The sequence below is a fragment of the Monocercomonoides exilis genome (assembly GCF_001643675.1).
Source record: "Monocercomonoides exilis strain PA203 chromosome Unknown scaffold55-566112, whole genome shotgun sequence".
In the NCBI taxonomy this organism is placed as follows: Eukaryota; Preaxostyla; order Oxymonadida; family Polymastigidae; genus Monocercomonoides; species Monocercomonoides exilis.
The window spans coordinates 442,439-458,420 of NW_027150600.1; the positions used below are offsets into that span (position 1 = coordinate 442,439).

The following is a 15,982-nucleotide window of genomic DNA, read 5'->3' on the forward strand; positions in this document are numbered from 1 at the left end:
TAATCAGAATATAAGCAAACCCTGAAAATTTAGATGCTTTCATTTGAATACGAAGCCTATCTTTATTGGGGAGAGAGAGAGAGAGAGAGAGAGAGAAGAGAGAGAGAGAGAGAGAGAGAAAGAGAGAGAGAGAGAGAGAGAGAGAGAGAGAGAGAGAGAGAGAGAGAGAGAGAGAGAGAGAGAGAGAGAAAGAGAAAGAGAGAGAGAAAGAGAAAGAGAGAGAGAGATGGAGGGGTTCATTATTTCCATTGAAGAAAATAAAAAAACATGTGGGTTACAAGGTGTGTAAAACCATTCAAATTCGTAGTAAACGTAAATTAAAATTCAATTTCAATGAAAATCGAAAATAAAAATAAATAAATTAATAAATTGGACTTAAGATCATAACCATAATAAAAACATGAAAATTGCTGTGGAACAAAACGGAATAGCAGGTTAGCGGAAATTGCGTGCTGAGATGGAATTTTTCGATTTCAGAAGGATTGACAATCGGCTGAAACGGATGGCGCGCTTTGTGGTTGATGGAGTTGTCAGGATTACAGACGCCATAAACTCCATGGAATTCTCACGCAAAAGGATCAAAAACGCTGTTCGGGCACTGAGAAGCAAAAGGCTGGTTTCAAAAGGAGGAAGTCCACAATTTGTTATAGGAGGCAAAGAACAAATTGTGCTGGATGAAATTATCATTGAATCAAGATCTGGAAGCTGTTTGCATAAACGGAAAGTTCGCGAACTGGTTTGTTGTTGTTAAATAATTAATAATTCTAATAAATATATTAGATGGAAAATGTAATTAATGATACAGACGACGAAGAAACCTTATTCATAAACGTTTCAATGGGAACCGCATACCAATTTGTGAAGCTCCATCCCAAGATGAAGAGAAGTTCTCCGAAATATGTAGATGTTAATCGCCTTGCGGTGTCATGCCATATTGAAAATCAACACTTGTATTCAGCTGGACAGTAAACATGAAAAAAATGGATAATAAAAAGAACAAATATTCAATATGGATGATTCATTAATGAGAGTTCCAGCCACTTCAAAACTGAGCGTGGTTCATCCAAAAAATGCTAAACCAGGATTTCACAAAGAACCACCGAAAATGGCGAATTCTACACTGGTTGCTGCTGTGGTTGATGGTTGATTTGCTCTTCCTTCTGTGATTCTATGGTCTTGAAAGAGCTTTCATGATGAAATGAAGTAGCTCCTATCACAGACTCTGGATATATGTCCGAACGGAAGTGGTTGGATGGGCTGCAACCTATTTCAAAAAGGATACACTTTCAACACTTCTTCCAAAAATCATCGCCTTCAGAAAGCGCATGTCACTTGAGTATTCTTGATGCCTGCTTCTCATCGACTCACACATTTCTTGAGCAGATCCGACAATCTGGAGAGAATTTCAAAAAGAAAGTATCTATGTTGTCACCTTCATTCCTCACGGCACACATATCTCTAAGCCGTTTGACAGAGGAGTTTTCGCTGTTCTCAAAACAGAGCTGCAAACAAAATAAGAACCTCCATCTTCGTCGACATCTTCACAAAAAAAACAACATTTGTGGATGTTCTCCCTCAAGCAATTCATACAGCCCTCTCACCTGCTGTCATTAAAAAAGCCTTCGCAACGAGTGGAGTTCTTCATAACGAATCTGGACCGATTCTCATGAAGCTTCTAGAAACATCAGAATATCAACCTTCATCACATTCAAATAGATTCGACTTCTATGGAAAGTTAATGACTGATGAGAAGCTTCTGAATGATTGGAGTGAACATTTGGGAATTAAAAAAGAAGAAAAAGTTGAAAAAGAAGAAAAAGTTGATGATGAAAAGAATTCAATGGAAGAAATGAAAAATGTATGGCAAAAAGAAGATAATGAGTTAGAGTTATTTGTTGAAATGAAAAAAAAAAAAAGAAAATAAGAAGTGAAAGAAGATGATTATGAAAATGAAAAGAAGGAAATCAATGAAAGTTAAAGAAAAAATGAATAAAGAAAAGATATACGCAAATTTGATTCGTCATTTGTGTTTTTTTAATTTTTATTAATTTTTTTTTTATTTTTTAATGACAAAAAAAAAGGTACCAATTAAAAAAAAAGGTTCCTGATAAATTTCTAACTTTATCTGTATTATTATAAACATTTGTTAAAAAATACATTCCTTTTTTTTTCTGAATAGATATTCTATATTTGTTAATTTCTTTTTCGATGTTGAATAATTTTTGGTGTGCTGTGATTAACAAGAATAGTGTTATCTTTCATTGAATAATTAATATTTAAATTGAACTTCTTTTTTTTCGATATTTCGTATGTATATCCTTTTTTGTATTTCTTTTGAAAAAAAAAGAATGCACAATTACAAGTTTCTCTGTTATTTGAAACAACCTTTTATTATGGAAAAATGTCTTATATTTGTAGTTTATTTCGATATCTTCATCAAGATTCTTTCTTTTTTCTCTTTCACTTTCAAAAGGAATGAATTTTATTTTTCTTTTATATTAACTCAACAATATTCTGCTCTGACTTAAGTTTACCATTTTCTTTTACAAAGGATTTCTTTTTTTTTTACGATACAAACGAAAATATAACTTTTTCATTATTTTGTTCCAATTTAATATAATTATAAGTTGTCACTCAAACCCACAATCAACATCTCATGAGATGAAGAGCAGGCAATTGCATCCAGCAGATTCGACATCGATGAGGTGGTTGGACACAGATCCTCCCCTCGAACAAATGTTGAATCTGAATCAGTTGTTGAAGTTGATGAAATGGATGGTGATGGTGTTCTTTTCCTTATCTCTTCCTCATCCACCTTTTCCAATGCCCATTCAGGGATCTTGTCTGAATCTCTCCCCAAAATATACTCAGTGGATCCACTCTCAGATAATAAATGCTCTGATGACTCCGAGTGTCCCAAGCTTTTCTCATAAACTCTCTTTTTTATTCTTTCCTCATTCTTCTTCTCTGCCTCCCTCTTAGCTCTTCTCCACTGCTCCTCAGGCGACATCTCCATCGTCACCATCTCAAACGCCTTCGGATCCTTCCTCACTGTGTCTTCCACAATCTCTTCCAATTCTTCTGTCCTTCTCTTTTGTTTTTTCCATCGAACAATGAATATTATTGATACAATCAGAACAATCAAAAACAAAACTGCAAATATAACAACAATCAACAACCAATACGATTTTCTTTCTTTTCCTTCCTCGGAAATCCTTTCATCACCATATGTTTTCGGCTCACTTCTGTTCTTCAGAGCAAACGAATCAGTTGCAGACAACCGCTTTCCAAACAGAATCATCACTGATACCTCTGTTTCATCTGTAATCGTTGAAATATTTTCTGATGGAATTCTTCCAATCACCTCGGTTTCTGAAACAAAACTGTCTTCCTCAAAAGGATATGTCTCAACCAACTCCACATCACCTGTTATGAATATCAATCTGAATGACAAATCACATGGCACAAAAAGAGATCCTTTGAATTTGATAAAAATGTTGCTGCCATTTTCATTCACTGAAACATCTTCCAGTATTGGGATGAAGAAAGGCGATGACCTTTCTGCAGCTATCCCTCCGAGTGTGCATCCATCATTCAAAATCCAAAGAGAAGAATTATCTTTCAATCCGTCTCCTCCCTTCAAGCTCGAAATGTTCAGTGAAGCAGAATCTGAACAAATGATGTTCCGACGAAAAGAAGGGTATTTTTCAATGATAGGATTGCTGTTTGCCAGCATTCCCATCTCAATTGAAGCTTTTCCTCCTTTGACTGATATTCCTCCTTTCGATGAATATTGAATCATAATCTCTTTTGAGTGAAGATTGGAGTTTTCTACGTGGACCAGCGACCCATTCCATTGACAGATATCTTCAAAAGTGTTTATTCTTTCGTCTTCGCTTTCTTTCATAAGCACTCCTTCAATCTCACACATGTGCATCGAAACATCCTTCATATCATACGCCTCAACAACACTTCCTTTGTCGGACAGAGAATGGCAATCTGAGCAAGAGCAATTGAAAAGATTTATTTTAACAGATGATGAAGATGCAGTGAGAACAGAAGCTCCTTCTGAATTCCTCGAACTGTTGTTGAATGAGGAGATTCCAATAGAAACTGTTCCTGATGACAAATCGTTTATCGCAATGATGCAACCTTCAGATAATTTCACTCCATCTGCAGATACTCCATTCAGCACAACACTTCCACATTGTCCAATCTCAAATACATTTGCTGTTGATTCAATTTGTTCCAGTTTCACATTTGTAATTGATGCCTCATATCCATTTAACAGAAATGAAGGCTTATTGAATGAAAGCATTGTTATCGAACAGTCATCAGCATGAAGAATTCCATTTTCGATGCTCAGCAATATTGAGTTGAGAATAACAGCTTCAATGTTTTCTGATTCTCCAACCGAAGAGAAATCAACAAATGAAAGAGAAAGATGTCCATTTGCTTCGTGAATGATAGAATTGCCTGAATATGAAAATGACTGACCAAAATTGAATTTCAATCTCTCAATCCGAACTTTCTCTGAAAATGTTATAAGATTTTCTTCATCGCCAACAATTGTTGAGTTCATATGCACCAAAGCAGTTGAAGGAGATTGAAGCGAGCGGATGATCACATCACGAGCATCACACTTCCCAACAATTTCTGTTTCCTCTGTTATCAACAGCTGTGAGTACAGAGATGGAATGATGTGTTGCACTCCAAAGCTCAATGAGTGGCATGGCGTGTCCAATTCTCCACATTGCTTGCTATCCGTTGCGTTTTCATCAGAAGAAGAAATAAATATCGTCTCACTCTGGTATTTCATCACACTCAGAAGAAGATCTTCTTCTCCTTCAAACGAATCTGTTGTGCAGCCCCATATTGCAAGATCCTTCACAAACGGAACTCTGAAATCCAAAAGGAATTGTTCATCAATAATTTGATTTTCAATTGAATGACATTTCACATACACATCTCTCCCTCTCAATGCAGAGTTGTCTCTGAATGTGATATTCGACAGAATAAAATTCAGTGGTTGCTCAGCCACCGAGGTGCATTCCAGAAACAGCCACCCTCCTCTTCCTATACTTGAACAGAAGCACTCTGAAATCGTGCAAAATGAGCAGTCAAAGCTTCCTACCTCATTTAAAACACAAAACATCCCTCCTCCCTTTCCACACTTCGTTACACCACATTTCTTCATCGTTGTGTTTCGAATCACCATTTTCAGAGGCTCATCATTCGCTTTAAATATGATGGGGATATTATTTGTTGTGTTCTGGGCAACTTCTTCAAACAAGCTCCATACAATAACAAAATATTGTTCGGCTTCATTTTTTTCTCTTCTTGAACTCTTTGATATGCTCAATCCGCTTGATCCATCAAGCTCAATATTCTTCATCGTCATGTTTTTCAAGTTCAATGTTGTTGTTGATAGAACAGAAATAACATCTTTTGAAAAGCTAAGTGATTGCATTGAAACAAATTCCAACACAACTGTGCCTTCACCTGCCTCGATCAACCCAAAGTTAATCATTTCTTCTTCTCTGCTTTCCTCATTTTTGCTGAGTGAACAATCTTTCAGAGTCAATAGTCCTTCACTCGATCCAATATGCAACAAAACATTGACTCCACTTGTGAATGACGATGGAACAACAAAGTTTATCAGTTCGAAATTGGTAATACCATGAATCTCCATTGCTGTTCCTTCTGTTCCTTCAAGCGATGAGAGATATTTCAAAGAACACGTCTCTGAATTATTTGATCTTATTGAAAGCCCACTGACATCAACACTCTTTTGAAGAATTCATTTTCCATTGATGCTGATATTCCTTTCGTCTCCTAAGGCAATCGATCCAAAGAATGATCGATTGACAGACAAGGATAATCCAAAAGGCCACAAATGCACACATCTTTTCCATCATCACTGACAACTATCTCTGAGCCAAATGTTTGCCAAAAATAGATCAATGGAACAGCATTTATTGTGTCGTTTCCGTCAAAGCCTCTCAAAGAATTCAATGAAATGTCATCCAGATGCCCAGAAACAAATGGAAGAGAGGTGTTTGTGATGCTCTTTGTCAAGTTGAATGATTCAACAAACAGGTCATTTCCATATCTCGCAACATTTGGCTTGTCTGCCTCAAAAACAGGGGATGAGATCACAAATGAAGAATACTCATCAATCAATTTCAGTGTCATTCCTCCTCCAAAGCCAGATTTCTCCTCTTCATCTGGTGCTGTGCATTCTGTGAATGTGCATGAAATAATATTCATTTGAATGATTCCCTTCAATTGGGCATTGATAGCCCCTCCTCTGCTTCCATCATCCAGCACAGAGCATCCATCTAAATCACATTCTTCAATATTCATTTGTGTGTTTGTATTTTCATCATCGCTGTTGTCAATGCTCACACACCCTCCACTTCCAGCTGCTCTTTCTATTTCTGAAAAAGTGCAGTTCGTCATGTTCAGCCATTTGGTGCTCATTGACTCGGTATTTGTACTGCTTCCAGACAAAGAGATCAATGGATTTTCACTCAAATCAATCGATGAAGCTGAGAATTTGTCGATTATCAGGATCCCTGACTCAACTGACAAGAATAGAAATGCCATTTCTGATGATGGATTTTGAAGGGAAATCGAACATTGAGACAGAGTCATTGATGATGAAGATGACGAAATGAAAGTGGAGCGAAGAGGAAGAGAAGAAGGAAAAGAGAAGATGAGTTTTGATAATTCTGTTTCAACGTTTGTTGTTATCATCGATGAATTGGATGTTTCACTTGAATCAGAGATTGTCCAGCCACTTTGATCGTTGTTTCCTCGGATTTCATGCTTCTGGCCAGCAAAGGTCAATTCATCACTCATCTGAATCATTCCATTCACAATAATTATCTTTTCCCCTGCCAGTCGTGTGAGAGAGTGCTTCAAAGTCAAACATGGGAATTGGACTATTCCACAGTGTGAGTGATCGGATGCCTCAGTATTACTCACATATATTTCTTCTGGAGTGGGAAGGAGATAGATGCACAGTGGAATGGCCACACTGTTGTTTCCATTGTCATATCCCCTCACCTTGTCAAAAGAATCCAAAGAATCTGTCACACATGAAATCTTTTCTGATTTTGCTGTTTCTTCCAGATTGGGTGAAATGACAAAGATATCGCTTCCCCATTTGGCTGTGTTTGTGCCAAACGAAGAGGAAATCAGGAAATTGGGATTTTCATTCAATAATCGAAGAAGAATTCCTCCCCCAAATCCATATGTTGCTGAGCAATAGCATTCATCAAAAGATCCGCCTTTCATTTTCACGTCATTTTCATTCCCAACACACAGCATCATCGATCCCCCATCAGCCGATGTTCTGCTTCCACATCCTTCAAAAGTGCAACAATTCAGATCAATGCTTGCCTTGTCATTCGAAAACGATATCACTGCTGCTCCGCTCGTTGTTCTCTCAATCCCATCAAAGACACACTCGGAAAGTGCCAATGAAATTTCATTCGTCGAAGAGAGTGAAATCAACGAAGTTGAAGAGATAGTTTGTGCCCAGTTCACATTTTCCATATGAAACATCTCATTCTGAACATTTATCAGTTCTGTGGTGAATGCTGTTTGAGCAGAATGTCCGCTTCCAGAAGATATATTTAATCTGCTAATATGCATCTCTCCTGTTCCAGTAATCTCAAATACCCTTGAGGCACGATTATTTGCATTTGACGAGTCATGCACAAGGGCAAGGTTATTTACGGTCAATGTGCCTGTAGAGACTGAAAAAAGAGATAAACCTATTTCTTCAAAATCTGTTTGTATCGTTGAGCTCAAATCACTTTGGCCACATATTGTGAAAGTATAAATTCCACAATCCACATTTTTTGTCTCTGTGATCGTTCCTGTGAGAATCTCGATATCAGTCACATATTCTGGAATCAGCTGATTGAGGCAATGGCTGATCGTGCAGCATGGATAGCTTTCGTGAATTCCGCAGGAATATGTATCTTTGGATTTTGGTTGTGTTTCAGTCGACGAAACAAATCTGACTCTTCCGAAATCGTTTCTAAGCTATTTACTTTTATCTTCAATTTAATCATGTTTTGTGCTCACTCTATTTGATGTTTGTCTGGTGGAATAGCAGGTGGAATCAATGTTGTTTTTTGATGAGCCTTGAAGATCTATGTCGTGTCCTGCTATTTTGCATGTATTGTTGTGAAAAAAGCAGAAATAAAACAAAATTCCAAAATTACTAGAAGTTATTCTTTGACACACAGCGCCACCTCCGCACAATGAGTGGCAATGGCAAAACAGACAGTTCGAGATAATAACTTGATCTATTACATAATATTGTTCAATAGCGCTTACTGTTCCATCAGTTGATCCATTACTTCGGCAGTTGACAAAAAAAGAATTAATAATGCAATTTTTCTGTTTTTCAGTTTTGGTCGGACGCAGATTAATTGCCCCACCATCATTTCCAGATGAACAGTTTTGAAAATAGCAATCGTCAACCATTGATTGGACATTCACATGTTAGAATTGAACGCACCCTTCCCCTAAATTATTTGTAGCTGCTGCAGTACATAGAATAAATGTAGTGTGGAGCACAACGCATTCAGCTATTTTCAATGCAAATATTCCTCCTCCGTTTGTGGAAGAAGCATTGCACATTGTGAATGAAGAATTTTCAACAGTGAGAATAGCACTTGCGTTGTCATGAACATAAAGAGCACCTCCTTGTGGTGCTGTGCAGTCAACCCATTCACACAATGAAAATGATTGGCTTTCTGTTGTGTTAATTTGTCCTTTTTTCTCAAGAATATTCATTTATCTTTTCCCGAAGCTTGTTGATGCGTTTCTGCAGATGAATTCCGGCGAAGAATATGATCCACTCGAGATTCCTCCTTCAAATGCATTCACACACGAATGAATGAGGCAGTTCTCCATTGAGCTCAAATAGCATGAATGTTCAATTTGGTAATCTCCGTTTTTGTCTAATTTCACAGACATATTCCTGAAGGCACAATTATCAATCTGTTCGCTTTTGCTCTTTCCTGATAACAGGAAATAGTTTGAAGCTGAGACAGCCAGGTCAAAAATGATGGAATTTCTCAAAATAGCAATATTTGAATCATCAGATGAAAATATGAGATTGGAAGGGTTGACATTCATTTGGGGGGTCAAACTCAAATTCACCATGCAGATTGACCCACTTCGCAAATGAAAAGGAGATTCTGATTTTTGGTGAGAGATGCAGAAATCCATCGATAAGTTTGATTTGTTTGTTATAAGCACACATAGGAAGAAAAATGTTCAATTGCAAAATCATTTTAAAAGACCTGTGAGAAGTTGAAATGGAAAAAAATGAAGGAGAAAAAGAAGCAGGAGAGAAAGAAGAAGATATTTAAACAGTTGTTTTTTTGTTGTTATTTTTTTCATTCAGCAGCATCAACAATTGAGCATCAAATCCGTGCTCTACGACATTCTCTCTTCAGAACATCAACGAAACGGAAGTTGTTGGATGCACGTTCCAAACACTCGGCTCAGAAGGATGCAAAAATGGAGGAGCGATGTCTTTTGAACTGAAATCTGCGAATTAGCATTTGAAGATGATCAATGTGGGAGTGAAGAACAGCACCTGAAGTAGTTCTGAAGGATATGGGGGAGGAATCCATTTGACATGTTCAACAGACAACAATGATATATATTAATTTTCAGAGATAAGTGTTGGAGGAAACAAGGCACACCAGGGAAGAGACATGTTCATTGTGGCGAATGATCTGAGGAATGGTGTGAGTTCTGAGTTGTTTGCATTTGCAACACAATTTGAGTACAAAACGAATGCGCTGGTTGGGTTTGACAGGAGCTATTTTAACGAGGTGGTTGATCTGATGATTTTTGTGGAGGGTTTTGTGAGTGCATCTGTTCTGGTTGAGGCGCCAGCAGGGCAGAACGAGGTGTTTTGTGGGAACAAATATGTTCCGTGCCAATCGCTTGACAATTCTGTCAATCGACTTGCAGAAAGCAATGCAGATGTGCCACTTCGTGTGATCACTGTGAAATCGAATGGCTCGATCGAAAATGACATTTCGCTCAACTCAGTCAATGTTGTGTCATTTGGCAAAGAAAACAGCGGGATTAACATCAGCACCAATGTTCAGTTTGCATCTGGGAGTGTTGTTTCATCCACAGCCGCTCTTTCGTTTTCTTCGATCGATTTTCATATTCCATCTGTTTTTGCTGTTGAGACACCTGAAGGTGCTTCGTTGTTTTCCTCTTCGACAGAAACAGGAAACATCCAATTTTCATCGTGCTCTTTCATTCAGACTTCTTCAGAATCGCAAGATGTCTCAAGCTGCGTGCATTTGATCAGCGTTTTGGGTGGGGTTGTGCAGCTTTCTCAATGCCATGCAGATAAAGCAGCATTTTCTGTTACGCCTTTTGTGATTTCGCAAGCAGCCCAAGCTTCATTTGATGGAGATAGCTTAACACATCTATCATTTTCAACTTGTTCACTTTTCGATCTGATTCCTTCAACACCAGAAGAGAAAGATGATTATTCCTCATCAGCCAGTCAAGAATCTCAGCCATCTGAAATAAGCTTCAACAACTGTGAATTCACTTCTCTTCATGTGAGTGAGTATGACGAGCAGCCTTCATTTGGGTCTGTTCAGCTTGAGACGCATCTGTCAATTGTGAACTGCTCTTTGGATGATTTGACATCTGCGTTGAGTGTGGAAGGCGGAGGAATGAGAATTGAACTTGGAACAGAAGGAAGCTTCTGTCTGAAGGGAGAAAATTCTGAGCAGTTGAGTTCTGTTAGCCATTGCATTTATTCGACTTTTATCGGAAAAGGAGGGTTTTTGTATCTGAGCTTCTGCAACTCGATCGATGGATTTTCTTTGTCTGATTTGGTGTTTTCTGAGAATGAAGCATTTGTTGGCAGAAACGTGTTCATATTGAGCTCCGATTTGAATTCTTCAGTTGTCGTTGAAAGGTTGATGTTTGATTGGACTGAATGGAAAAACACAACAGCTTTCTTTGGGGCAGATGAAGTGAACTTTACAGAAGGCATATCTTTGGACAAGCTGCTGTTTGAGCACACAGACACTTCTGTTGTTGTGTCGTCGAGTGGAAGAGACATCCATGGGTGCGGATCAGAAAAGGAGCCTTGTCAGTCATTTTGGGAAGGGATGAGGCATTTCAGAGAAGGAGTTCAGTTCAGAGAAATCAAAATCAACACAAGTGCTGTTATTTCAGACGAGTGGGACCTTTCAAACAGCTCAATAAGCCCAGCTGTTCCTTCTTCTCCTGGTTATTCTTCTTCCTCCTCTTCCTCTTCTGATGAGCCTTCCTCAGATGAATGCACAATCAATGCGGGAAAAGCTATTCAATCTCTTTCTGAGCCTTCTGAGGCTGTGCTCACAAACAAGCTCATGCTCACCTTCACCTCCATCAACTTCTACCTGCCTTCGTCTTTCGAAACACCACAAAAGGAACTTCTTTTCACTGAGACAGGAACAGCCACGCTTAGCAAGTGCTCCTTTGCGATGCAGACAGCAGAAGAAGGCATTGCGTTTGTGCTTTTCCATGTTTCGTCTGGAATGCTTTCGATTGAAGAGTCCAAAATGGCTGAGCTCTCCTTTGCGACATCAGCCATCCGACTTGCTGCGCCGGCTGCACATTTTGTGGCAAGCGCGTTTTCTGTTGATGTTCTGAATTTTGCAGATGGATCGTTTATTTCTGTGGGCGATGCAGAAGAGAAGGGGGATGAGGAATCAGTCTTATCAGGGAATGGCAAAGAAACGAAAGCGGGCAAAGAAGCGAGCGAAATCAGACTGGAGAATCTTCAGTCGCATCTCATCCGCAGCACAAATGCAAAAGCGTCGATCATTTCTTATGAGAGCGCGCTGTCTGTGGAGCTGACGATGGACAACTCGACATTCAGCGACTGCAACAGCGAGTCTCAGCTGGGAGGGGCGTTTTGTGTGTGGATGAAGGAGAAGGTGGGTGGGCTGGCTGACAGCTGGGCAAATGAAGGCAGTGTGCTGGCGAATCTGTCGTCTTTTGTGACATGTGCGTGCTCAACAAGTGAAGGGAAAGGAGGCGCAATTGCATTGAACTGCCTGGACGATCCAGAAGATTCAGATGCTCCGTCTTCGGAGAAAGCGAAGGCGCTGCCAATCAAATTTCGGCTGATTCGGTTTTCTTTGAACAGAGCGAGAGTGGGGAAGGATCTTTACATTGTCTGCCGATCGATTGCTGAGCAGATCAACGAGGCGCTGTTTGTGATGGACTTCAGTGAGTTGGCCTTTGACAGAGAAAATGCGATCTTCGGGATGGACACAGAAAACGAGGTGCCGATTGATTTGGTGCCATTTATTGTGTTCTACAAGTCAGAGCGGATATTTGTGTCGGGAGAGAAAGGGAAGAACGAGAAGGACTGTGGGCGAAGGGAAGACCCGTGTGAGACGCTGAGCGAGGCTGTGCGGCATCTGAACGACGAGCCGTACCAGAACGTGCTGGTGGTGAAGAAGGCAGCTGTTTCAGCAGAGACAGCCATTTCATCAGCGACAGTGCAGACAGTCGGAGGCAGCCCAGCTGTTTTCGAGTTCAACTGCGAAATCGCTCAGACAGATGGAAGTGCCGATTGTGTGGTGTCTTCGTCTGAGGAGTGCAGCATTTTGGGGATGGACATCGTCTTCGGCCCCAGCTTCGCTTCGGCGCATCGCTCTGTCTTTGGCGTGAGGAGCGGAAATCTGACGCTGGGCGACTGCACAATCACGTCAGAAGAGCCGGCGCAGCTGGCAAATACTGCAATTTGTGTTGATAGTCATAGTTTGTGTTTGAGCAATGTTTCGTTCTCAGACATACGCTTGAAGGAATCGAGGCAGCAGCCATCAGCAGAAGCATTTGTAGCAAAGCAATTTGCTAAGTCTTCTTCTTTATCATCATTGTCTTTATTTGAACCAGAGGCAGGGTATTAATTCATTGAGGCCTGCTCTGGTGCTGCTGTGGAGTTGATTGGTGTCTGCTTCAAAGAGCTATCTTTATTTGTCGTGTCGGGCGATGCCTCGCAGTCGGCTCATGTCATCAAGTGCGAGTCGTCGTCTCTGACAGCCAGCGGACTGAGAATAGAAGATTGTTCTGCTTCTTTCATAACACCTTCCGATTCTTCATCTTCATCATTATCTTCATTATCATCATCCATTTCTTCTTCTTCTCATTCTCCCAATTCCTTTGAGTCATGTGCGAACTCTCTTATTTCTGTGTCTGGCGGCAGCGTGGCTGTGCTGGCAGACATTTGCATAGAGCATGTTTTCGAGTGCTGCGGTGTGCTGTCTGCAGAAAGCGGGTGCAAAGTGGAAGTGAAGCGGAGCAACGTCTCTTCGCTCTCTTCGCACTCGTCTGCCTTTGCCGCCGAAATGGCAGCGTCTTTTGTGCTGAGAGAAGTTCATATCAGCCAAGTGACTGTGGAAGAAGGATGCTTGTTTGCTCTTCTGCCTCTTCCTTCTCTTTCTTCTCTTTCTTCTCTTTTCAATGAAGAATCGGATAATTTTGAGTTTAATTCTGAATTTTACAAGGCAGCCGATGAAAGCAGCGAAACGCCGTTTGAGTTGGTTCTGTGTGAAGTGAGGGATGTGCAGCTGAAGCATTCGGAAGGAGCAGCTGTGAAGGCAGCCAGTTGGAACAGCCGCATTCTGATTGACTCGTGTGTGTTCAGCAACATCATCGGGCAGCGCGAAAGAGGAAGCTATTTGGATTTGACCTCGTGTGGAAGTGTTGCAATAGAAAAGAGCTCATTTTTGGGGGTTGGAGAAATGATAAGCCAAAATGGACAGAATATTCATTCAAAAGTGAATGAAAACGAAGAAACTGGTGAAGAAACTGGTTTTGTGTGGGAATGGAGCAGCTCTTCAATCAACTTTGTAGAAAGCACAGTGAATATAAACGATACTTCATTTGAGAACTTCTCTCAAGGAGCCATTTCTCTGTCTAACTCGACTGTTACGATAGAACTGGGGATGTTTCAGAACAACAATCCATTTGTTTCCGGCTATCCTTCTCTTCGACGCAACATTTTGTGTTCAGATGGAAGCACGTTGAATGTGAAGAGTGTGAAAGGAGGAGACGGAGAAAAAGAGAACTCCTCTTTTTGGGTGCTGGACTAAGATGGCACTTTGAACAAGAGTGAAAAAGATGTTTTGAAGGAGTTCAGCAAAGAGGATTATGTTAACGAAAATGAAATTTGTCATTAAAATTGACCTGTCATTATATGAATGGGACGAAGAAGAAACTGCAATATCTGTGTCTGTTTTATTTGGAGATGAAATAAAATATTAAACGGAGAATTTCTTCGTGAAGAACAAAAGCAGTCTTCAAACAAAAGGAGATGAAGAAATAGATAAAAGAATTGAAGAAGAAAAGAGAGAGATGAAAGGAAAAATATAAAAAGAAGAGCAAAGTGCAATTTAGGGAATTTTGGTAGTTCCAAATATAGAACGGAAGGATACTGGTGATATAATACAAGAAGAATTAGTGAAAGAGTATGAAGGGTTTGAAGGGGAGAGTAAGCAAAAGAAAAGGAGATATTGACTTGAATGTCTAGATGAGAAGGGAAATTAAGTTGTGAGAATTTTGTTGAAAATAGTGTTCAGCTGGAAGTATTAGTGAAAATGAAGAAAAATCGGAAAAAAGATGCTTTTTGAGCCTTTGTCATTTGGAGGGTTCGTTGAAAGGTTCAAAAAATAAATGTGCAAAAAGTTAAAGAAAAGGAAAACATTTTGTTAAGGAAAAAATTATTTTGTTTATTTCGAAAAATTTGATACAGTTTTTAGAGGATTGATTATAATTTTATGAGAAAATATGAATTGAAAAAGAAAAATTTTAAATGAAATATGAAATCCATTATTTGAAAATTGGAAATATAAATGAAGAATTGTGATTTGAGATTTTGTTGAATATGAAATGAAGTTGAGTTAAAGAAAAGTATGTTGATATATTTTTTGTATTTTGATTGTTATGATAAATTTTTTTGTTAAAATTTAGTAGTATAGGAAGAGATTATTGTAATGGATGAATATTTTGTATATTTTGAAATATAAAGTTTAAAAGAGCGTGAATAGGTTGATATTTAAATGATGAATTAATGTAAATAGATATTTGAAGGAGGTTTGAAGTTTTGTTTTTATTTTAAATGAAAAAGGAAAATAACAATTAAATGTTGATTTTTTTATTGTTTTATTAAAATTTGTGTGTAGAAAAAAAAAAGATGATGTGAAGAAAGTTAATAAGGAATGGAATGTGAAATGTTTAATAAATTAATAGAAGTTATCGAAAGGATTGAAATTTAGAAAGTTATTTAATTATAAAAGGTTTGTATGGATGTATTTTTAAAATGAAGTTAGTTGAAGTTTATAAAATTGGTTTATAATATTTATTAAAGAAGATATTGAAATGTATTTAGAAAAATTGAAGAGAATATTATGGATGAAAGATGGAAAAGGGGATGAATATGTGGAATTTAAAGATGAGGAAATTAAGATAATATTGGAAAGATGATGATATTAGAAGAAGAAGTGTATGGAAAGAAAAAGAGATTGAAGTGAAATGAGCAAGTGGGATGAGTTTTAAAGAAATCATGAATCCATAATAGAAACATGATAATAATAATATTTTGGGATGGATGATCATTATGAATTTTTGAAAGAGAATTTGATAAGAATGAAAAGTGGAATGAATGTAATGATGAGAAGATGATAAGTTTTGATAAGAAATGAAGATATTTATTTGATAAAAAAGTGATTAATAATAAGTGTGATGAGTAATTAGAAATGTTTGAAATTGAAGAAAAGGATGATTAAGAAGATTGGAAAATGAGGAAGAAAGAAATTAATATTAATTAAATGTTGATTATTAATTGATAGGTAATGTTTTGAAGGAATTAATATTGATTATAAAAAGAAAATGATGTATGTTAAAGGAAGAGGAT

At 38.3% G+C, this 15,982-nt stretch overlaps 3 protein-coding genes across 3 annotated transcripts; 1 reads left to right on the top strand and 2 right to left on the bottom strand.

Moving 5' to 3' along the window:
* Positions 1 to 2,620: 2,620 nt before the first annotated feature.
* On the bottom strand, positions 2,621 to 5,692 carry MONOS_13690 (uncharacterized protein; the record flags this gene model as incomplete). The annotated part of the gene is made up of 1 exon (XM_067866415.1): positions 2,621 to 5,692. One exon carries the CDS (start codon positions 5,690 to 5,692, stop codon positions 2,621 to 2,623), a length of 3,072 nt encoding a protein of 1,023 aa, XP_067720276.1.
* Positions 5,693 to 8,523: 2,831 nt separating this feature from the next.
* MONOS_13691 (uncharacterized protein) lies at positions 8,524 to 8,817 on the bottom strand (the record flags this gene model as incomplete). The annotated part of the gene is made up of 1 exon (XM_067866416.1): positions 8,524 to 8,817. One exon carries the CDS (start codon positions 8,815 to 8,817, stop codon positions 8,524 to 8,526), a length of 294 nt encoding a protein of 97 aa, XP_067720277.1.
* A 932-nt stretch (positions 8,818 to 9,749) lies between these two features.
* MONOS_13692 (uncharacterized protein) lies at positions 9,750 to 14,162 on the top strand (the record flags this gene model as incomplete). The annotated part of the gene is made up of 2 exons (XM_067866417.1): positions 9,750 to 12,828; positions 13,033 to 14,162. The coding sequence occupies 2 exons, from the start codon at positions 9,750 to 9,752 to the stop codon at positions 14,160 to 14,162; spliced, it is 4,209 nt and encodes a 1,402-aa protein (XP_067720278.1).
* Between the last annotated feature and the right edge of the window lie 1,820 nt (positions 14,163 to 15,982).